The 20976-nt window shown below is 42.9% G+C and overlaps 3 protein-coding genes across 8 annotated transcripts; all 3 read left to right on the forward strand.

Moving 5' to 3' along the window:
• Positions 1-651: 651 nt before the first annotated feature.
• LOC127756913 (putative disease resistance protein RGA3) lies at positions 652-9804 on the forward strand. 5 transcript variants are annotated; one of them, XR_008013331.1, is made up of 6 exons: positions 652-917; positions 1003-1676; positions 1757-2437; positions 3624-6764; positions 9071-9136; positions 9213-9346. XR_008013331.1 is itself a non-coding variant. In XM_052282299.1 (6 exons), exons 4-6 carry the CDS (start codon positions 3736-3738, stop codon positions 9355-9357), a joined length of 3102 nt encoding a protein of 1033 aa, XP_052138259.1. In that variant the 5' UTR covers positions 652-917; positions 1003-1676; positions 1757-2437; positions 3624-3735; the 3' UTR covers positions 9358-9804. The 5 variants fall into 5 exon arrangements, 4 of the variants coding, with proteins under 4 accessions (XP_052138259.1, XP_052138256.1, XP_052138257.1 ...); XM_052282299.1 differs by lacking the exon at positions 9071-9136 and having other exon boundaries at positions 3624-5214; positions 5287-6764; positions 9213-9804; XM_052282296.1 differs by lacking the exon at positions 9071-9136 and having other exon boundaries at positions 1757-2818; positions 9213-9803.
• Positions 9805-11046: 1242 nt separating this feature from the next.
• LOC127756914 (transcription termination factor MTERF15, mitochondrial-like) lies at positions 11047-15091 on the forward strand. 2 transcript variants are annotated; one of them, XM_052282301.1, is made up of 3 exons: positions 11047-12622; positions 14158-14213; positions 14609-15091. In XM_052282301.1, exon 1 carries the CDS (start codon positions 11186-11188, stop codon positions 12191-12193), a length of 1008 nt encoding a protein of 335 aa, XP_052138261.1. In that variant the 5' UTR covers positions 11047-11185; the 3' UTR covers positions 12194-12622; positions 14158-14213; positions 14609-15091. The 2 variants fall into 2 exon arrangements, with proteins under 2 accessions (XP_052138261.1, XP_052138262.1); XM_052282302.1 differs by having other exon boundaries at positions 11047-12347.
• A 434-nt stretch (positions 15092-15525) lies between these two features.
• On the forward strand, positions 15526-19970 carry LOC127756652 (pentatricopeptide repeat-containing protein At3g29230-like). The gene has a single exon (XM_052282010.1). The coding sequence runs from the start codon at positions 15574-15576 to the stop codon at positions 17257-17259; it is 1686 nt and encodes a 561-aa protein (XP_052137970.1). The 5' UTR covers positions 15526-15573; the 3' UTR covers positions 17260-19970.
• Positions 19971-20976: the final 1006 nt, after the last annotated feature.

The raw sequence follows: 20976 nt of genomic DNA on the forward strand, positions 1-20976 counted from the left end.
TCCGCGCCCTCTCTGCCTCTGCCCCTCTGCTCTGCCGCCGCTCCGCCCTGCCGTCGCCCACTTCGGCCGCCGCCTACCCCGCTCCGTCGGTTGGAGAGAGAGAAGATGGAGAGAGAGAGGATAGAGAGAGAGGGGGGATAGAGAGAAGAGAGTAGTGAGGATGACGTATGGGTCTTGGGCCCACCATTTTTTATTATTCGTGTGAAACTGATATGTGGGTTCCACATGTTTTATTATTTTTTTCAGATCTAATTGCCACATAAGCGCGCCACGTCAACGATACGTTGGACAAAGAGCTGGTCAAAAGGAGTCACGTAGGCGCCACCTCAGCCAAAACCGGACACAATACGCCGAGGGATCTCATTTAAACGGTTTCGTTAAGTTGGGGACCCATCATACCCAGTTTTGTGACCAGGGGCCGAAAATCGGACTAGTCGACAAATAGAGGGACCCAAAGTGAACTTATTCCATTTTAGCGAGAGTTGGTTCAAACCACCACCGGGCCAGTCCGTGCCGATTCGTACTCTGCGCAAGGGAAGATCTGGGCCCACAAATTGAAGATTCGGTGGGCCTAACTGCTCCGGCCCACTTATCATGGGCCGATTAAATTGATGAGAACACGTCGAGCGCCCAACGGCCCAAGACGCGACGCGGTGGCCTCGCCGGCGGCGTCAGCTCGTCGGAGTCTCCTCGCTGCCGCTTGCTGTTGGCCGGCAATGGCGCGGAGGCGCCCCAAGAGCACGCACGTACGGGCTTCCTCACCGCGGGTGGTGCCTGGCTCGTCCCATCCGTCGCACCCCCCCCCCCCCCCCCCCCCCCCCGGGTGTTCACAGTTCTCACCGCTGCCACAGTTCTCGCCGTCGCCGGCAGGCACACCAAAGGCCGTAGCGCGGGCACGGCGGCCGGCCACCGTGCAGGTGATCTTTCCTCTCCCTTGCTTGGATCGAAAATTTTGGGGAGCATACCACTCACGGACCGCCCCCAATCACCTCCTCACTGTAGGTCGCGATACAGTTTCCCATCCGATTGGGGATGGGGTGCTGTGTTTGTGTAATTTAGTTGATTTCATATGTGAATCGACCAAATGGCATCACCACTGGAGTGTGGATCTTGTGCCGGATTTCTGCGTTTCAGTGCCATATGGGAGCATGAGCATGAGCATGGGACTCCGGATGTGCATCCGAGAAATTGCGTAAGACACAGATGCTGAGATGCAAATGGAGTGTTGGTTACTGCTTTTGCTTCCGCTTGCGTGTTCAGGTGGTTGGTAGATCAGACAACACTACTTCGAATATGGTTTTTCATCCTTTCTAGGGCTGCAATATTGTAGTACTAATTGTCTTGCAAAGCGTTGTGTATGTATGCAATCAGCGATCGTTCCACCTTTATTGCTTTTTGTTTTTTCTTAAAAATGGTTATACTTTATATGGACAGACAGTGAGTTGCTTGGTTGCTTTGCCCCTCGGGATTGCAGAGGCGTTTATGAATTGGGCAGAACAAACGATTCATACAAAGCCTCTTTTTACAGTACGGGATATCTCGCTCAAATCTAGAAGAACAAGAACAAGAAGGAGAAAAATAGAATATGGATATTTATGTTCTTTTATCTGCAACTTCCTGGGATTTTTCATGTGTATTTTGAAGCCTGAACAAGTGTGCTTCATACTTCACAATAGGTGCTTCCTCTTGATATGTTCCTGTTTGATTTGTTATATCAATATATGACGGATTCTCTTCTAACTATTTCCATGCACAGATCAGGTGAGTACACAAAGTGCATATAACTAGGAGCTGTTCTCTGCAATTTGACCATTGGAGTTGCACTCTAGCAGGATGTATACTAGGTAAGCTTATGCTAATGGTGCAATAATGAACATTCTCTATATAAAAAACTTACAACCTTGTCATGGTCCCAAATTATCTTCTGTTCCAAGATCTTAGATTGCTCAATTTTCCCTAAGATCATAGCTCAAGTCAGCAAGAAATACATTAAGCATGAGCTGGGGTGCTGCAGCAAGAGGGTTCATGGAGCTTGTGACTGGAGCCAATGCATGGAGTGAAAACTTTACCTGTGTCACTTTAGTTGTTTCATCTGCATGCTCTGATGGATCAGGTCAGTTGGGAATTCTTCAAACTTCAAGCGTTTGGTTCTAGGAGCTCTAACAACAACCTGGAAATGGAGGAAATAGGTAAAACATTGTTCACAAACTGAATGGTTCTCCTTTTGCTGCCAAAACTATTGGGCATTTGATGAGAAGGAATCTGGACAATACGCATCGGAACAATATATTGAATAGTGGACTGTGGAAGTGGGATATAATGGAAATATTTACAAGATGACTAATGCAGGAGAAAAAGAAAGTGTCCAAAGAAAATTGAATCCATTGTAGCCAATCAAGAACAGAGATCGTAAGAGGTTCTTTCATCCCTTGGTGAGGTATTATCTCTTGGTGGACTCATTGTATGTTCAGATAATGCTGATCTTGGTAAATTGGTCCTTGGTTACTCCGATTTGTTGGATATCAGATTTATCTTCTACAGGATCTTGTTCTGATTGCCATCTTATTAGAATCCATCCATGCTAGCAGTATTACTTTGCAATATTAAAGAGATCTTTATATTTTTCTGAATGTGATGGTACATCCTATGTTGCTTCTTGATGTTACTAATTTATTTGGAGGCTTCATGGTTAACCTATTGGATCAGTTTTGTCATGGTGTTAGTACAATGGTATCAATATTATGCTGTTGTTCGATCCAGTTGGCTCAAAACAATGACCTGGTTTGAACCCACAGTTTTAGACTGCATATATCAGAAGGTACATCAGCCATGATTGAGATTGAATATGACTCCACAATATTTTATTCTTAGGTCATCGTGTAGTCATTGGTGGTACAACGATTTACAGTGGTATCTATGCGTTGTTGTTTTTTTTGTGTGTGTGTGTGTGTGTGTTTTTTTTTTTGGGTTGGGGGGGGGGGGTATAAAGGAGTCTTTATTGCTGTTTATTTTCTCTCTTCCTTGCTCCTTAATCACCTGTAAAAATTGGGAGCGGCAGATTGAAGGCAAAGCGCAAGTGCTTTGCTTTTTCTTGGAGATGTTTATCAGGTAATTGGAGGTTATATTCATCATTTTACCAGTTGAGTCTGTAATCCGTAAAACCAACAGCTGTTATTGTGTGTTACCATATGTTTTACTGAACAAATGTTTGCTTCTAACATCAAATGGCTGCAATTCTGTCATCATCTATGGGTTCAGGTTAATTATAAGCTGCCATCTATCCCTATTTGAGATCTGTATTATGTACTGTCTTTTGCCCTCTAAAAGTGTTTTCTTGAAACAATTTACTGTTGTTGCGGTTGGGACTCTATGCAACTACAAGTTGTTCCTGTTTTTTTCTGGATTTGGCTGAGTTTGAATATTGAATTGCGTGGAATGTGTTTCATTGAAATGTAATTCAGCAAAGCTTTCAAGAGCATTATGTTATTACTTTGATGGCTGAGTCAGTGTGATAGCATGACAATTAATATGTAGTCTCTGTGGTTTGCACTCCATATGTCGTGAATTTTCTCTTCCTTTTGCTTTTGTGAAGACATAATAAAAAAATTTTCTTGCTCTTGCAGGCATATGTGTGAGTTAAGCTTTCAGTGAGGGTGCACCCAACATTTTAAGGAATTGTTTTATAACTTCTACCGTTCCACATTCCCAGTTTTGTCCTGTTCTTCACACCAGTCTATGCAAACGAGATTCACTAACATGAGCTGGGGAGCTGCTGCCCGAGGGCTCCAGACAGCCACAGGGCTTGTTACAAGCGTCAACACATGGGCTGAATTCTTCAATTGTGTGAGCTCAGCTATTTCATCTGCATGCTCTTGGATCAACATTCATCAGAAACCAGAGAACGATTTTGTGCAGGAAGAAATGAAGCATCTACAAAGCGACTTATGGCAGCTACAGACAACTCTGCCAAAAATGCGCAACCTTGTTGAGATACTTGAGTGGCAAATCTATAAAAAACCAGCTGCAGAACTCCTCCCACATATCAAGGATGCAGTGCTAGATGCTGAGGACATCATTGATGAATTTAATTACTATGAGCTCAAGGCAAAGATAGAGGGGAGAATAGAGGAATGCCTAACATCATCTGGATGCCAGGAATTCTATACGAGTGTCATTCGAGGAAGCTTTAACAGAGTGAAGGAAATCCAAGAGAAGCTAGACCATCTACATCGTCAGTCTATGGACTTGGGCTTGCATTGTGCAGCACAAAGATTTGACAAAATTGTTAGGCCAGAAACAAGTTCTTTTCTTAATGAGTCAAAGATTTTTGGACGGCAAGAAGAAGAGAAAATGGTGTTGGAATTGTTAGGAGTACAATTACAAGCTAATGCTGGCTACAAACGCAAGAGAAGCAGTAGAGTGGAGGTCTTGCCAATTGTTGGACTGGGAGGTGTAGGAAAGACTACTTTGGCCCAACAAATTTGCAAGAATCAAATGGTGAAAGCTCACTTCGATATGATCCTTTGGGCATGTGTATCAGATGACTTTAACACAAAGAGGTTAACTAAAGAGGTAATCCAATCTTCCAAGAAAGAAACATCATTTGATAATTTGGATTCTCTTCAGTCTATTTTAAAAGATATTGTTGAGTCAAAAAGGTTTTTACTTGTACTAGATGACATTTGGGATGATGTCATGGCAGATGGTGGGCAGGATTGGCAAAGGTTTTGTGCACCGTTATCAAATGCTTTTCATGGAAGCATGATTTTGATCACCACTCGGTCACAGAAAGTTGCTGATAAGGTGCGGACAATGGATTGTTTTCCACTAGAAGGTCTAACTGAAGATGTTTTCTGGGAATTTTTCATTGTACAAGCATTTGGAACTGAGAGTTTATCCAAATACCCAGATCTGGAGGACATTGGTAGAAGCATAATTCTGAAATTGAAGGGTTCTCCATTGGCTGCCAAAACTATTGGGCGTCTTTTGAGGACTAATTTGCATGCTTCACACTGGAATAACATATTGCAGAGTGAACTATGGAAGTTGGAGCAGGAGAGGACAGATATTCTACCTGCCCTGCGTTTGAGTTATATGCATTTACCACCCCATCTAAAGAGGTGTTTCTCATTTTGTGCTGTGTACCCCAAAGACTACAGGTTTGAAAAGGATACCCTAGTCGACATATGGCTGGCAGAAGGTTTTGTTGAACATGTAAGTAGCATTCCAGCTGTAACTGTCCTGCATCAATATTTTGAAGAGCTTCTAAGCCGATCCTTCTTTCAGAAAGTAACGTGCAACAAATATGTGATACATGACTTGATGCATGATATGGCACAGCTAGTTTCGCAAGATGAATGCTTCATCATAAGGAATGCAGATGACCTTCGAACAATCCCTCCCAATGTTCGCCATCTATCAATTTTCACAAAAAGATATATTGGATGCCGTGACTTAATGGGACTATGCAGGTATAAGAAACTGCGCACCCTTTTGTGCAGTAAAGCTTTTAGCAAAGGGGAGTTTGCTTCTGTACTTGGAAGCTGGTTTAAGGAGCTTCAACACATCCGTGTGTTGAGTTGTTCTCTTCCCATGATAGAAGATATACCTGAGGGCATCAGCAACTTAAAGCTTGTTGGCTACATTTGCTTCTCAAGCCAACGTACTTTCAGCATCCTTCCTTCGTCATTTTGTTGTCTATATAACCTGCAAACTCTAGATGCTTCAACATGTGTTTTCAGAAGCCTGCCTTGTGACTTTGGAAACCTGATCAGCCTAAGGAAATTTAGAGCGAAAAATTTCAGTTATCTCCCAGGAGAGGATTCACGCATGCAGTTTCTAAGAGGAGAGAGAATCAAAGTGTTGAAATATGTAAATCAGGTACAGGGAAGTTTGCTTGTCAATTTGCCTGGTCTCAAAAGTAAAAAGAATATTGGCCTTGTTGTGTTGAAAAAGGAGAATGATCTTTACTCTCTCCATATGTCGCAACTTGCAGAGAATGCTATTTATGAACAGGAACAATTGGAAGTCTATGAAAGCCTACATCCTCATCCGGATCTTCAACATTTGGAGGTCACTGGTTACCAAGGAGAGAATTTTTGTCCTAGCTGGTTCCTGCCTGACAATTTACCAAACATGATATCGTTTATATTTGAGGAGTGCCATAATGCTAAGAAGATATCATTGCATAGATTACCATGCACAGGATTCCGGTACTTGATTAACCTGTACATTATCGAATGCACAAATTTATCAAGCATCAAACAATTTCTGCAACCATGTCATATACCGGCTATCAAAATGATAAGCATAAAAGGATGCCAGGAGTTATCGTCGATATCAGCTGAAAGATTTGGAGGTTTTCGTTTCTTAGAAGCTTTGGTGATCCGGGATTGTCCAAGAATCAGTTGGGAAAATGGGCTGGCATTGCCGCCCACTCTCACAAGCCTTTCGTTGGTGAGGTGTGGGGATATTTCTAAGTGGATACCTGACTGTCTACTGAACCTATCCTCCCTTGTCCGCCTGCAGTTGGTTGGGCTTTCAGGGACAATGTTTATTCCTGGGAGTATCTGGAGGAATAATCTTCCATTGCTAGATTACCTGGAGATCTGTAATTTCCAAGAGCTTCGTTTTACTGGTGTACCAGAAGCAATTGCAGAAATAAACAATGTGCTTATTGACAAGTGCCCAATTCTGAAAGAACTAAAGCAGCCTTTCTCCAGAGGTGATGTTACCTTCTTATGGGGGATTCCGACTAGTAAATGGTACTTGTCTTAACTGATTCCTTTCATCGAATTACCAACCTTGTTTTATACTAAAAATTGGGGTTTGCTAACTTTCAGTCATGTAAAAAGTTTCTAGTTTTTCATCACCTAAAATTACAGATTTCTAACCCTAAAACTGGCAGTGCTATGTAAATTGTAATGTATAAATTTGGTTACATTTTCTGCAATTTTGTGTATGCATATGATTTACCTTATCTCTGACTCTATCTAAATTTATCAATTTAAAGTTTATTTTATGTCTAAGTAAGAACAATTCATAGTTCAGCCTTTAGCCTATAATGAAGGGATTGTGTTTAAATAAGGGACATGCTGAAAATGGTTAGATTTTCATTCAAGGGATGAAAAAGGTTACTACAGTTTTCAAAGATTTTAGTCACTCGAAAGCTAGATAACCCCATAAAAATTATATTATGGCTTTCATTATCTGTGTTAAATGGTTAAATGATTTAAATACTTAAAAATGATGAATTAAATAGCATTGTGCTTATGGAATTTATGGGTTATATCCGCCACAGAATTAAGGGAGATCCAAATAGTTCTTACGAAGTTCTCATGCATTGCCCTTGTTTCACATCCAGATAACAGGGCATTCCGTTCTTGCACTTCTTTTCCTATTCCCATGTTTTGTTGGAGTAGATTCTCTGTCCAAAGTGATAAATTTATAACATGTTTAAAAAATTCTATGACATAATATGCAGTGAATTTGTCATGCAAAATTAAATGATACAAAGATATCGACAATAGTTCTACAGGATCTAGAGAGATAGTAAGTCGATACAAGAAAAGATGCCAACGGTACATCAAAATAAATAGTTCATGAACGGGTGAGGCTTATAAAAGGTGCATTCACTTTCTGTTCTTTACAAACCAATCCATCTTGTTAGAAATCTAATCATCAATGCGGGATTCCTGTCTTTCAACCATTCCAAATCAACAAGTAGCGGCATTTTCCACCTTGTTAGGAGGGGCATTTTCAAATACAGATTTGTTCCTTTGTGCCCAGATATTACATAATGCCATGGCGAAACAACTTTTTTTAGGACTCGCAAAAGGCTTGCTATATTTGTATTAAGAAGAGAAGACATAGTTAGCCCCACGCTTCAGAGATCTGAGCAACAATCTCGGCTTTTACATACACTCTCCGTCCCATAGAAAACAAATCTATGATCCTATGATCCTACTAGGAGTCCAAAGCAGACCACCAGCTGAGGCAGCTTGCCTCCTGCTGCTATCGACAAATGCACCTCATCCACAATAGCTGCTATCAGCTGCACCTAGTTTTTGATCTCCCGGTTGAACACCCTGTTGTTCCGCTCTTTCTTGTGAAGGGTATTGTACTTGCAGCGAAGCGGCGAAAGGTTTTCCACATTGGCCTGTCTCCCTCAAACTTGGCACGACCAATGAAGAATTGCTTGTAGGCTGATCTGGAAGAGTAAGGGCCCGATGCATCCCATCTCCAACAAAAATGAGTCTTGTTCAGCATGGTTGAGAAATGAGAACAACCCCACTTAGCCTCTCCCAAAGCTGTAGGTATTCAAGCAGAACCTGTATTCCCAGGCCTCCCCGGATGGCATGTATCAAATGCTATCCTGCAACTCATCTGATGCTGTTCTCTTTCGGCAAATGGATTTGGGTATCAGATGATAGATTGCTGGTGCTCAAGGTTCAATTCCAAGGTGAGACAACCTTTTTCAAGAAGGATTGAAGGATTTATTATTATCAGTTTATCACCTTGTGGTCTAGCAAGTTCCTTGTTGGCCGTAGCTTCTCTGAAGTCAGGCCAGGATGAATTCCATTATCTAAAATTCTAGTAAGTTACAGCATATCAAGAACCGAAACATTCCGGACTAAAATTCATATAAAAGATGAAGCTCTTCCTCTACCATATTGGCATCTCTTTCATGACAAATTGAGCTCTCACCCTTTGATAATTTCCCCTGAAAAGCATGAGAATAATATTTATTTTCACTCAGAATGACAACAAAAGAATACACTCTACTTGGTCATGCATCTATTCCTCTATAACGATTCATAAAATGATGAAGTTTGATTTGCTTGCCAGCAAATCATCTACAAGGAAAAATATGAATTGTTTATTACTAGAAAATAATTACCCCCTAAATCTGGTCAACTGTTCAGTGTTCACTGTGGAAGTCTCAACTGATTTCACATGACCCAGTGGAACTGCTTGCGTTCATAAGTTCATTATGAAAGTCAGATTTATTTTAGCACAATTTCTATGTGGATTTACAGCAAGTTAATCTGATGCGGTCAATTATGATTAGGTTGGGCATGTGATTTGCTTTGCACATCCCTGGAGATTTCATTTTCGATTTATTTTTGACTACCAGGTATTGATGATAAGCTACTGATGTCTTGCAGCTTCTTTTTTACTACCTGTTTATTTTACTTTCTTTCCGATTTTAGGACTGCTGTATGGTGTTCCTTCATGGTGTCAACTGTCAAGCTGGCCTCCCACAAACAGCCAAACTGTCAAAATCGCTTTGTTTCATGTGGTAGTTTGTTTCGTGGATGTTTGTTTTCAGCGACTTCTGTGACTCTGTCTGGATAATGCAAAGTTCGTATCAACACTCGTTTTCTTTTCTTGAGATGAATACACAAAAGTTGTTGCTCACGTGAAAGTTATATTTATAAATCTGTCTTCAAAAGTATTATCGCAAAACACGATTTAACGAGAGGGAGTAGGAAAAAGTCCATTTTAACTTCCTCAACTATAGCCGCAGTTCGATTCATGTCCCTTCACCACAAAATTAAATATAGAAGCTTCCTTAAGTATTAAAACCGGTTTATTTTTCCTCCTCAAGCGGTTTCGACGATGATTTTGTCGTATGTGGGGTTCATTTTACCTCAAGCGGTTTCAATGATGATTTTGTCCTATACTGAGTTGATATGTTATTACAATAATGAAAAAAGAGTTGTCTGCCCCACATGTCAATGGGACTTCTTCTCCTTCTTCCCCCATCACATGTCTCCTCTTTTCCATCTTTGCCTGCTCCACGCCGGAGCTTGCTATCCCCACTAGTAGGGTCGAACTCTACTCCTTCATGGTTCTTCGAAGGCATGGATCGATCCTAACTAACGTCAATGCTATGGATCGATGGAGTGGACTGTTGGCACGTGGTTGGTGACAAGCCGGGAGAAGAAGGTTGCTTCATCGTTGTAGGTGCCGGTGAGGTTTTTGCGTTGAGTATTGCTTTGTCGCCGCAATACTCAAGCTTGACAAGGTGGGCACTAGGAGCTTGAACTTGTCACACGGGCTCACACCTGATGGGGTCAATGGACTGTTGGTTGAGGTGGTCTAGACGGCCGTGATGGATGGAACCCAGTGACTGGCGCAGAGAGGTAATGGCAACCACCTGCTCCACATCCCTCCTCTCTATATCTGTATAGCTAGTCCTCTCTCTCTCTCTCCCTCTTCGATCTCTCCAACCAGATCAAATCACTTCCACTGGCGCCCCACTCATCGAGCGTGTGCGTGGATGTAGGGACCAGCTCGGCACTACCATCAATGGCCACTGTCCCAACACCATTGTTGCCCTCTCGGTCCCCCCGCTCGAGGCCTGAGGGAGCCACCATCTGCACGTACTCACCACCCCCATCCCCTCGGTGACACTCCTCATAACGTCGTCCCGACCATCGGAATACCACGTAAGCATGCATCACGTAGCTGCCACGTAATACAAGGATGAACACATAGGCGTTATGCCCGTCAAACTGCTCTCAAAACGGTCGAGGGAGGTCAATTGGGTCAGTTTTAATAGTTAGGAAAGTCTTTATATATGGTTTTGTGGTTAAAAGACGTGAACCACGGGAAGTAAAAAAAAGGACCTTTTTTCGAGGGAGTAACTCGCATTGATCGCATGGCTCACATCGTGCTTGCTTGCTTCAGATGTGAGGTCCACATTGCTACAACCCACTAGGGGTGGTAATGGGTCAAGGCTCACGGATCCTTTCACAACTCACCTCAACTTTTTAATATTTGTAGCGCAAAAAAAAATAGTACTCTCTCCGTCCTAAAATATGGTAACCTTGTACTGGATGGGACACATCCTAGTACCCCTGTGTAGATTTATTGTACTAGGATATGTCTTATCTAGTATAAAATTGCTATATTTTAGGATGGAGTATTAAATTTCAGCTCAACCATTTTTACCCAACCCCCACATTTTGTTTGTCAAAATTTTGTTTGTCAAAATGTTGGGCTCATTACCACCCTTAAATTATAGCCAAGATGAGTTTTGCCTCATAGATGAGTCACTGACCAGTGGGGCCAGTTCATACTCACACCCCCCCGTTTCAGGCATCCATCAGAACGGAGAAATCTCAAACTCAAACGGTGGTTTATCTCCGGCGCCGCCGCCGCCGCCGCCGCCGCCGCCATGGCTCTCGCTCTCCGAGCTCTCCCCCGCCGCCTCCTCCTCCTCCACCAGCCTCTCCACCACTCCATGCCCCTCTCCTCCTCGCCTCCCGACCCCCGCGAGCTCCTCCGCATCGAGCGCATCCTCTCCACCCCCACCTCCTCCACCACCCCACCCCCGCAACGCCAAGGAGGCCCACGACCCGCCGCCGCCGCCACCTCCAGCCTCCACGAGACCGCCGGCCTCACCGCCGCGGAGTCCGCCTCCCTCCTCCGCCGCGGCCTCCCCACCAGCGCGAAGCAGCCGCACCACCACCACCACCACCGCCACCGCCAACTCCGCGACGAGCTCCGCGGCCTGCGCCTCGGGGAGCGCGATATCAGGGCCGCCCTCGCGTCCGACGCGGGGGGCCTCCTCCTCTCCATGTCCCCCGGGGAGCCGTCCCGCCTCGTGGGGCTCGTCCGCGGCGAGCTCCGGTGCCGGGCCGCCGTCAGGGACCGGGTCCTCGCGGGCGGCGCGCTCGCCGCCGCCGTGGCGGCGCGGCGGCGGGTGGAGCTCCTGCACGCGCGCGGGCTGACGCGGCGCGACGCGCTGCGCGTCCTCGCCGCCGAGCCGCGGGCGATCCTGTACGGCCTGGAGGATGTGGAGAGGAAGGTGGATTTCTTGGTGAGCAGGATGGGGTTCGAGATTGGGTGGCTGGTGCAGTACCCGGAGTTCTTGGGGGTGAACCTCGAGCGGCGGATCGTCCCGCGGCACAATGTGGTGGAGCATCTGCGGTCGATCGGCGGGCTCGGTGACCCCATTGAGATGAAGCATTATGTGAGGTTCAGTCGCCAGAGGTTCTACAATATATTTGTGAAGCCGTATCCGGAGTGCGAGAGGATTTTCGGTGGAATAGTTAGGGAGAAGGAGGAGGTGAGGCGGTGGCGGCATCCTGTTGGGCTGTGGAAGCTGTTTAAGCCGGCGAAGTATGAGAGTACGAAGGAGGATGTCAATAATATGAAAATGGTGATGAAATCACTTCATTAGTTATCATCTGGCTGGTCTGGATAAAACCAATTTGGACCAAATTTGAATTGGGTTGCTCATGATTCTGGGGCATTGTGGAAATGACATGTTCATGTTCAATTGAGATGTTGTGCGACGACGAAATTGCAGGTTGTGTTGAAAAGACATGAAGCAGGTTCTCTTAAACATGGGTTTGCAAAACATCCCCCCCCCCACCCCCCAATAACCTTTCTGAAGAGCTGCAATTTAATCTATGACTCTATCATGTTGCTTTCACTGGAGAGAAAAACAAATGACACGCTTATGAGAGCTGGCACCTTATGAAAGGATTATCTCAATCTGTCAATAATATAGAGCTAACAGTAGTTATTTGTGAACCGATTCCACTGCAAGGGTTCGTGCATTACATTTCCTACAGAGTATCCCACAATGTTCTCTTGCGTATGCTTGGTTAGTTTTACACTTTATAGTAAATTTGACTGTTTTTTTATGTGAATTAGCTTCTTGTTTAATGTTAATGTGAACTTTATACAAATTTGTGTATACTAGTTCATTATTGTTTGCAAGAGCTACTTTTTCATTCATCTTCTTCCGTTGTATCCAACTGAGTTATGTACAGTATATCTGAATTTCTGTACCTCTGTACGGAAGTAATTAACAAAATTACCAATTAACCATAGTGCAATACCGATACATCGCACACTATGGGAGCACAGTTAGAAATTGTCTTACCTAATTGCATATGTTTCGGTGGAATATGACTCGGATCTGGCAAAAGATGACAGCACACAGAGAAAAAATCTTGACAGTACAATTTTGGTCATTTACCTTTCGGTATCTTTTTTTGGAGCAAGAGAAATCAGATTTACCTACATCAGTGATACAGTTCATCTATCTTTTCCCCTAATATCAACACAATATTATTTGGTGCCTTTTAGGTCCTTGAGAATATTTTCAGGTTACATCTAGAAGTTAATTATTCTTTGACTTAAGAAGTGAAAAAGATGTTTAGCTATTACTAATATGCCGGTAGGCCTTTTTCATTGTCAATGCCCTATTGTTGTGGAGATTTTGATTTAGGTGCAGTTTTACTTTTTCCATAAGACATTCATTTTCTGAATGCTTGGTGCTGAACCCACCACTAGCATATTCAATGAAGAAAATAAGTTGGTAGGTACTGAAAATGACTAGTACTAACTTTACATGCATGATGCAGCAGCTTCAGGATAAGAAATACCGTTTTTTTCCCTCAAAGGTACAAATAGTGGAAATTGTTTGTCTGATCAATCAAAGTGTTGTAGTAGAATAGTCAATAACAAAAGAAGTTCCACCACAGTAGTCACCATGTCATAAACCAGTGATTTTGTGGTATACTGTTGCACTGAGGCGCTGTAGTGGGGCTGTAACACTGTGGCACATGTACTCATACTCAAGGCATATAGGAATTTTAATCACCAAGATTCGGTTTCTTTATTCTCTATATTTAATTTATTAAGACAAAGCATACCTGCTATTTTGCTACGAAAGAGAGCTCCCTTTGAAATGCCAGAGGCATGTCATGTGTGCACACAATTCTTAGTCTCAGTTGAAAAATGTTTCCTTCACTTCACTTGCAAGAAAGTGGATCATGGAAAAAGTAAAGGGAATAGTTGGACTTTGATTGATGGGCTACACATCATCGTGGACAACTTTTGAGCAAATAATTTTAATCCATGATAAGCTGCTATATAAGACCAATGAATTCACTGTCCTATGCAAACATCACAGAAATTAGAGAAGCAACTATATATGCACAGGACATCGTAGGAGGATGAGGAATTTATCTTCGCCATATATAGTCATGGTGCTTTTGGTTTCGTGTTGTTTCATTCATGTATCAAGTAGTGAACCTCCCCATGGCAATATTCTCAAACTCTATCCCATGTCATACTGAATATGGATCTTAATCTCTTCTTAATTCTGGTGGTTTGTTTTGCCATTCATAGGTCTAAGAGTGCTACAGGAAAGCAAAGCAACTCCAACCTCTGATGCAACGACTGAGGTAATACAGGTTTTTTGTTTTCAGAACTCAGATCATGCATTAGATGTGCTATCTATCCTCGTTTTTGCTCAGTTTATTCAAAGAGATGCTAGCTGCTTGTTCTTGCTGCAGCTTTTAAGTTGTGTAAACCAGTCTATACATAGATGCTATTCTCCCTCATGTTTCAATTTTGATTTATGGGTCCTATTTATTTGATTTCTGAGATAATTTATAGTTTATACAGCAGTTTGAAGTAGATTCGAAAACCTTTTGTGTGGTGCTATATATAATGTATAAGATCTTGGAGACTATCTGATCAGCTATATATACATGGAAAAAACGCCCTGTTTTTTGTTCTGTCTGTTTCTCTGAATCTGACAACACCGCTGAATTGACGAACTTTTGAAAACGTTCAGGCTATCGATTTTGAAGAATCGGAATTCACCCGTAGTGGAAGTATGGGGTTTGAGCTCGATGATTACCCTGGTTCTGGTGCAAACAACCGCCATTCGCCACACTCGGAGGGCAATAGATGAAGGGAAGAACAGCTAAACAATGGATTTGCGATCAGCGTTATAAATTGCCACTCTCTCTGGCCTCCAGTCCACATGTTCTTGCATGGAAAAGCATAACTTGAACAGATGAGTAAGATGAAAAAGGAAGTGTGTGCCATACTTGCCATGTATAGATCGAAAATAATTTGGGACGCTTCGTTGCTTACAAACTTGTATAGGCATATCAATTTGAGGCGAGTATTAATAAGCAGGGTGTTATTGTTCTATGGTTGCTGGATCAATTATCAAGCATGCACGAAAAAAGGGCTTGCCGATGTATGCTGTTGTAATACTCATTTCTCCTTGACATGTTACATGAGATCTATGAGAAACATAATTTTTGAATCCTTCGTGAAACCATTACAAATAAACCCATGAAACCATTACAAATAAATATTTTTTTTTTGCGTAGATACAAATAACATTCTGATTTGTCAAGAAAGCCATACTAATTTTGATGGTATTTGACACAAATTTAAGATTTGTCATTGTATCCAACAGATATTGAATAATAATCAACTGGATAGTAATCCATCGTCTCGCATACGTTTGATTATTGGGTTAACGAAATGCTTATTAGTGATTTTCTTAGTGACTAAAAGCCAATGGTGAAAAGTAAACTATAATAAAAGAACGTCAATATCAACTTAAAATTAAGTTTTAAAATTTAAACGTATGCCTTGTTTTTTGCTCGAGGAAAATTGATGATTTCAAGCTTTCAACCAACATTATTACGCTTTCTAGTTTCTAGTTTTCAATTAACCCTTTTAGTTTTAGAAGAGCAAAACGCCCCAGCGCCATGCCGCGGCGGCGAGACTCCGTCCTCGATGCCGTCGCCGCCCCCGCTCCCGCTCCCGGCGCTCCTGGCCGGCCTCGCCCGCCGCGGCGCGACGTCCCCGGCGGCGGCGGCGAGGCAGCTGCACGCGCAGCTCCTCATCCGCGGCCTCCCGCTGCCCGCCCGCGCCGCCGTCGCGCTCGTCGCGTCGTCGTCCTCGCCGCGCCACGCCCGCGCCGTCTTCGACAGCGTACCCGCCGCCTCGGCCAACGTGTACCTCTGGACGGCAACCATCTCCGCCTACGCGAGGCACGCCTCGTCGTCGTCCTCCTCCTCCCACGCCCTCGAGGTCGCGGGCGAGGCGGTCGCGCTGTTCGCGCTCATGCTCCGGTCGGGCCCGCGGCCGAACGCCTTCACCGTGACCTCCGTGATCAAGTGCTGCTCGAAGGTGCGAGCCGTCCATGAGGGGCTCCAGGTGCACGCGTTCTTGGCGAAGGCCGGGCTGGGCTGCTCCTCCGTGCACGTGGGCGCTGCGTTGCTCGATCTGTACGGGAATATTGGCCTGGTGGGAGATGCAAAGAGGGTGTTCGACGAAATGCCTGTGAAGAACGTGGTGGTCGGGAACACTATGGTGGCGTGCAATGTAAGGGCTGGTGATATGGCAGCCGCGCAAGAGGTGTTCGATGGGACGGCAGAGAGGGACCCAATCTCGTGGAATACACTCATGTCCGGTTATCTGCGTTCGGGGGATACTGCCACTGTGAGGGAATTGTTTGATGAGATGACAGTGAGGAATGTGAATAGCTGGAACATGATGATTGCCGCATGCTCGGAGGAAGGATCGTTGGCTGATACGGTCAAGGTTTTCAATAGGATGCGTGCAACAGGGTTCGAGCCTGACGCTGCGACGATGGCTGTTTTGATGTCTGCGTGCGCACAGCTTGGTTCTTTGACAATTGCGGGGCAAGTGCATGGACTTATACAGAAGAGTTGTGTTGAGATGAATTGCCATGTCCAGAATTCGTTGATTGACATGTATGCCAAGTGCGGTTGCATCAGCCAAGCTCAATTCTTGTTTACTGAGACATATCCAAAGGATGCAGTGTCTTATAATGTGATGATCATTGCTTTTACACAACATGGACATGCAAGAGATGCATTGGATCTTTTCAATGTGATGGTTGACTCTGGGTTGCAACCTGATGTTGTCACATTTCTTGGCGTACTATCAGCTTGTGCTCATGCCGGGCTAGTGGAATACGGAAAGAACTACTTTGAATTGATGAAAACCACATATGCAGTTCAGCAATCCCCAGACCACTACGCTTGTGTGGTTGATCTATATGGTCGAGCTGGGCTCATTGAAGAAGCACACTGTTTTCTGAAGACAATGCCAGTGAAACCACATGCAGGTGTGTGGGGAGCATTGCTCAATGCCTGCAGGAAGCATTGCCATGTTGATGTCGGTGAGATTGCAGCGAAAGAACTCATCAGGATTGAACCCAAGAATCCTGGCAACTATGTTCTCCTCAGAAACACCCTAGCTCGAGGCCAGCAATGGGATGCTGTTGAGGATGTGCAGCTATCGATGAGGGGAAAAGTTATTGACAAAACATCAGGGTGCAGCTGGGTTGAAGTGGATAGTGTTGTTCATGAGTTCTTAGCAGGAGACTTCTGCCATCCCAAATTTGATGAGATTTGTACTATCCTGGAGCACCTGTATATGGAACTGACATAAGGTTTATGACATGGAAGATACATATTTGGATGAAGGGGATCTGTGCATTGTATGTGTTATGAGAAATTATACCTGCACAAAATATTATAAAAATACTATCAGAGACGTAGAGGTAATGCAAATTGCAGACTTATTGACAAGCAGAGAAGTATAGTAACAAATTGTTTGTCCACTCCATGCACAATACAGACTTCCAGTCATTTGCATCTTAACGGACTGTGTGCTGAGGATGTTCAGGGGTGCCCGGTTTCCTAATTGCTACATTTGGAAGGAAAGGCATTGCTTGATAGTTCCAGAATGGGGAAAGCTCGAACGGGGAACACTCAACATCGACTGCGACTCCGTGAGCGGTCGATTCAGCGACTCGGCGCAGCGGAGCAGTGAAGCAAAGGTTCGAGGTGGCGGCGTGCAGCTCTGCAAATGGTGCACACATTTGCCTCTGATGCCGTGCCTTCAGCATCGACGATAATCCCATGGCACGGTGAGGGCTTGAGGTCGATAGGGCACAGATGCACAGTTTTGCTACTGGGGAAAGATGATTGTGGTGTTGCAAGGGCCAGATAATCATCTCCGTAATGCTGGATCTACTCATGATCTGGCCTCCTGTTCTCTGTCCGCTGCTGGCATGTCAGTTACTTCCAGCCTCTTCTCTCTTCTCAGTTACTTGCTGTGGTCACCCCTGGTACTAATTGCTTGCGACCATCTCAGCCACTAATTTCAGATTGTTAGCTCTGTTGACTATCGGTACGGTTTTGCATCCATATTGCAAGTACAAGGAATTTCATATGCCCTCCTGCTCTGCTGAGGGATTCTGGCATTCTGCATTTTGGTGCAGTAGTGGGATTTGAGCAATGGAAAGTGAATTAATTGTTGTTTACTCTTTTACTTATTACACAGTTATTTTATGGGTTTATATTGTGCTTCTTTCAAATGAAGAATCTCTTAAGTTTCTGACAAAGCTAGAAACTCATGTAAGTTTGACAAATGCCATTATATCGTTTCAATTTTGCAAATGATTGTGTGATGAAGTTCACTTGGTTAGTTAAGATGTACCTACTGAAGGTTCCATATCATATCCCACAAGTTTGAATGCTCATTTATACTATATGTGTTACTTGCTAAACCATTTGTACATTTTGTACGATTGGAACCTTATATCCCAAATTTCATTGTTTCTATTTAGACATGAAAACTCTTTAATTTGTTGCCAAATCAAGTTTGCCTGATAAATGTAACATTGGTATCGGCAAGTAAAAAAAAAGTCTGAAACTATTTTAGGAGGAAGTTATCCTATAAATGGGATAAGTTACCAATTTACAATTGATTCTGGACTTTACCTTTCAGGATTCAAGCTCTATTTCTGAGTTAGAATTCAAGTTGTGTAGCTATTTCTGTTAGAATGAAGTCATTGAGAACACGTTTACTAATATAAATATGCTGTTTATGCTATGACACTTCTTACTGTGAACCTGTAACTTAAAATGCTCATAAAATACATTGATCGACCTCCATGACTATCTTTGTACTTAACTAACTCTAAATGGAATATTAAAAGGTCATGATATTAAAATGTGATATTCAAGGTTTGAATGACAGTGAAATTATATATAATTACAGATATGATAACATGGCATATATAATCTCATTAGAGCTTTGTAAAGCATCCCAAATGTTTGCTGAAATCGTCTGCGATATTCATGTTTTGCCTACTTCCCTGTTGGCAATGTGATTTTCACTGTCCAGACTACTCCTCAAGTTCCACAAGCAATGTGCTTCGCTTTCGATGCTCTTAGCAGCTCTTGCATAATCCTATTTTTTGCTCTGCTTAAACTACTATTTAATGTTCCCCTATTACCATCCATAACATGGCATTAATTAAGACAAATCAAAACTTGGAAAATCTTTTTTTAGTTGGATTATATTTAGCAACTGCAGAAGTCAGAATCACAAATCAGAACATGGAAAATTCTCTGTTTTTTTTTTTTTTGCTTGGGACCATGTACCAAATAGTACTAGATATTCAAGCAGAGATTAGTCTGAAAAACGTTCTTTGTGAGCTGGTATGATTGAGGGAGCATCTAGCAGTGGATTTTAACTGATAATTCAGTGGCTTGATGTAATCAAATAGGTTTAGTGGGTGCTGTACATTTTTAATGTGTATGTGTCCTCTATGCTCCTTTCAGCTAAATGTGCATTGTATTTCTATAGCTCTTCATCTGATATGATTTATTCTCTTGAAAGGTATTGTTATGCATGCAGATAAGTGGAACCTTCTTTAGAGAGTAATTAGTGCAACCCTATTATAAATGTCAAATCTGATGACTCCTTTTGTCTTATTCATGTAAAAAGGATTGGTTGCTACCATATATGGTGCTCAGGTATGTCAAAATTATACGGGTATATTTCTTCCTAATATGCGAAGTAGATTTTTGGCTATCTAGCATCCTTGTGGCTGTGCTTTCTCATGTTATTGCTATACTAAGCAGAGTTTAAGATGTATCATTTTATACCCACTTTGAAAATTTGTGAACTTGATGTCAGTCCTTGCCTTTTAAATTAAGGGATAAGTGGAAGAAATCACGGCCGACTATTCTTTTTGTTTACCAATTTTTCCAGTATCTGCAAGTGGAAAAGCATTTCACTGTCTTCTCAGAATTCATGAAAGAACTGGCTATCTAAATTGTTGTGGTTTCTGAACTTATTAGGTGTTTTTTTTATCTTGCAGTATTCAGGGTCTATTTCTGATCATCATGTAACATCAGAATTCAAGTTATGTAACAGCCCATGCTAGAATGAAGTCCTTTCAAACTCCACATTTATCAATATAAGTACATATACATGTTTTGACTTGTGATACTTTTGACCAATAACATGTATGATTTAAAGTAATTATTAAATCTATCGATTACACTATTACTATGTTTGGATTTGTATGATTCTGAATGCTATCATGACTTGGTTTGATTTTTCTTCAGGCTTGGATTATAGTGTTGTTACATAGATATGACAGTGTAATTTATATTTTTGCCTATATCGTTGGTATCATTTGCTCTGCTTTAGGTTCTCTTCAACGTTCAATTATACCCGTTCCTGATTTACATTGCTCTCAGCAAACGGTAAGCGCGCCTAAAGTTCTAGTATGGTTCAGCGAGAAGAGTAATTCGTCTCCCTCGGCGCCGGTGACGATCTCGCCTCCTTCTCCGTTTCCGGCCACGACGGCGCGAAGTAAGTGTTGCTGCTCTCCATCTCGCTGATTGTTAACCAGCAATCCGTTCAGTTCTAACCTCTGCTCCTCCCTAGCTAATTAATCGTAGAGTGAATTGCATGTTGGGCTTGTTTTTATTACCAATGTTGCATATTGGACTAGGATTGAACTTTAATTTTCACTTTAGACTAGTTATCTTTGCAAAACGTTTCGGTTTCGGACCAGCTCTCGTATCTTTTTCTCCAAGAGACAGCAGATGATCTGAGGAGGATGACCGTGACACAGAGCAAATCGAGCTCATTACTAGCTGGAAGCCTGGAAGCAAAAATGGAAAAGGAGATGTCTCTGTCCTTGCTTGTTCACTATAGGCTGGAAGCAAAAATTGGAAAAGGAGATATCTTTGTGCTTTGCTCATTAACCCGGGGGCTTTTGCTCATTCACCAGGGGATTTTGGAAGATCTCACCAACGCCAAGAGAACATAAGCTCATTGGCCTTTGAAGGGGCTGACAAG

This window comes from Oryza glaberrima, chromosome 12 (assembly GCF_000147395.1).
Source record: "Oryza glaberrima chromosome 12, OglaRS2, whole genome shotgun sequence".
Classification (NCBI taxonomy): domain Eukaryota; kingdom Viridiplantae; phylum Streptophyta; class Magnoliopsida; order Poales; family Poaceae; genus Oryza; species Oryza glaberrima.

Excerpts from the sequence above, each read along its gene's own strand:
- LOC127756913 (XM_052282296.1), top strand. The coding sequence starts at position 3,736 with ATGCAAACGAGATTCACTAACATGAGCTGGGGAGCTGCTGCCCGAGGG. Across the intron at positions 6,765-9,212 it reads GGGATTCCGACTAGTAAATG|GACTGCTGTATGGTGTTCCT; the intron begins GTACTTGTCTTA and ends TTCCGATTTTAG.
- LOC127756914 (XM_052282301.1), top strand. The coding sequence starts at position 11,186 with ATGGCTCTCGCTCTCCGAGCTCTCCCCCGCCGCCTCCTCCTCCTCCAC.
- LOC127756652 (XM_052282010.1), top strand. The coding sequence starts at position 15,574 with ATGCCGTCGCCGCCCCCGCTCCCGCTCCCGGCGCTCCTGGCCGGCCTC.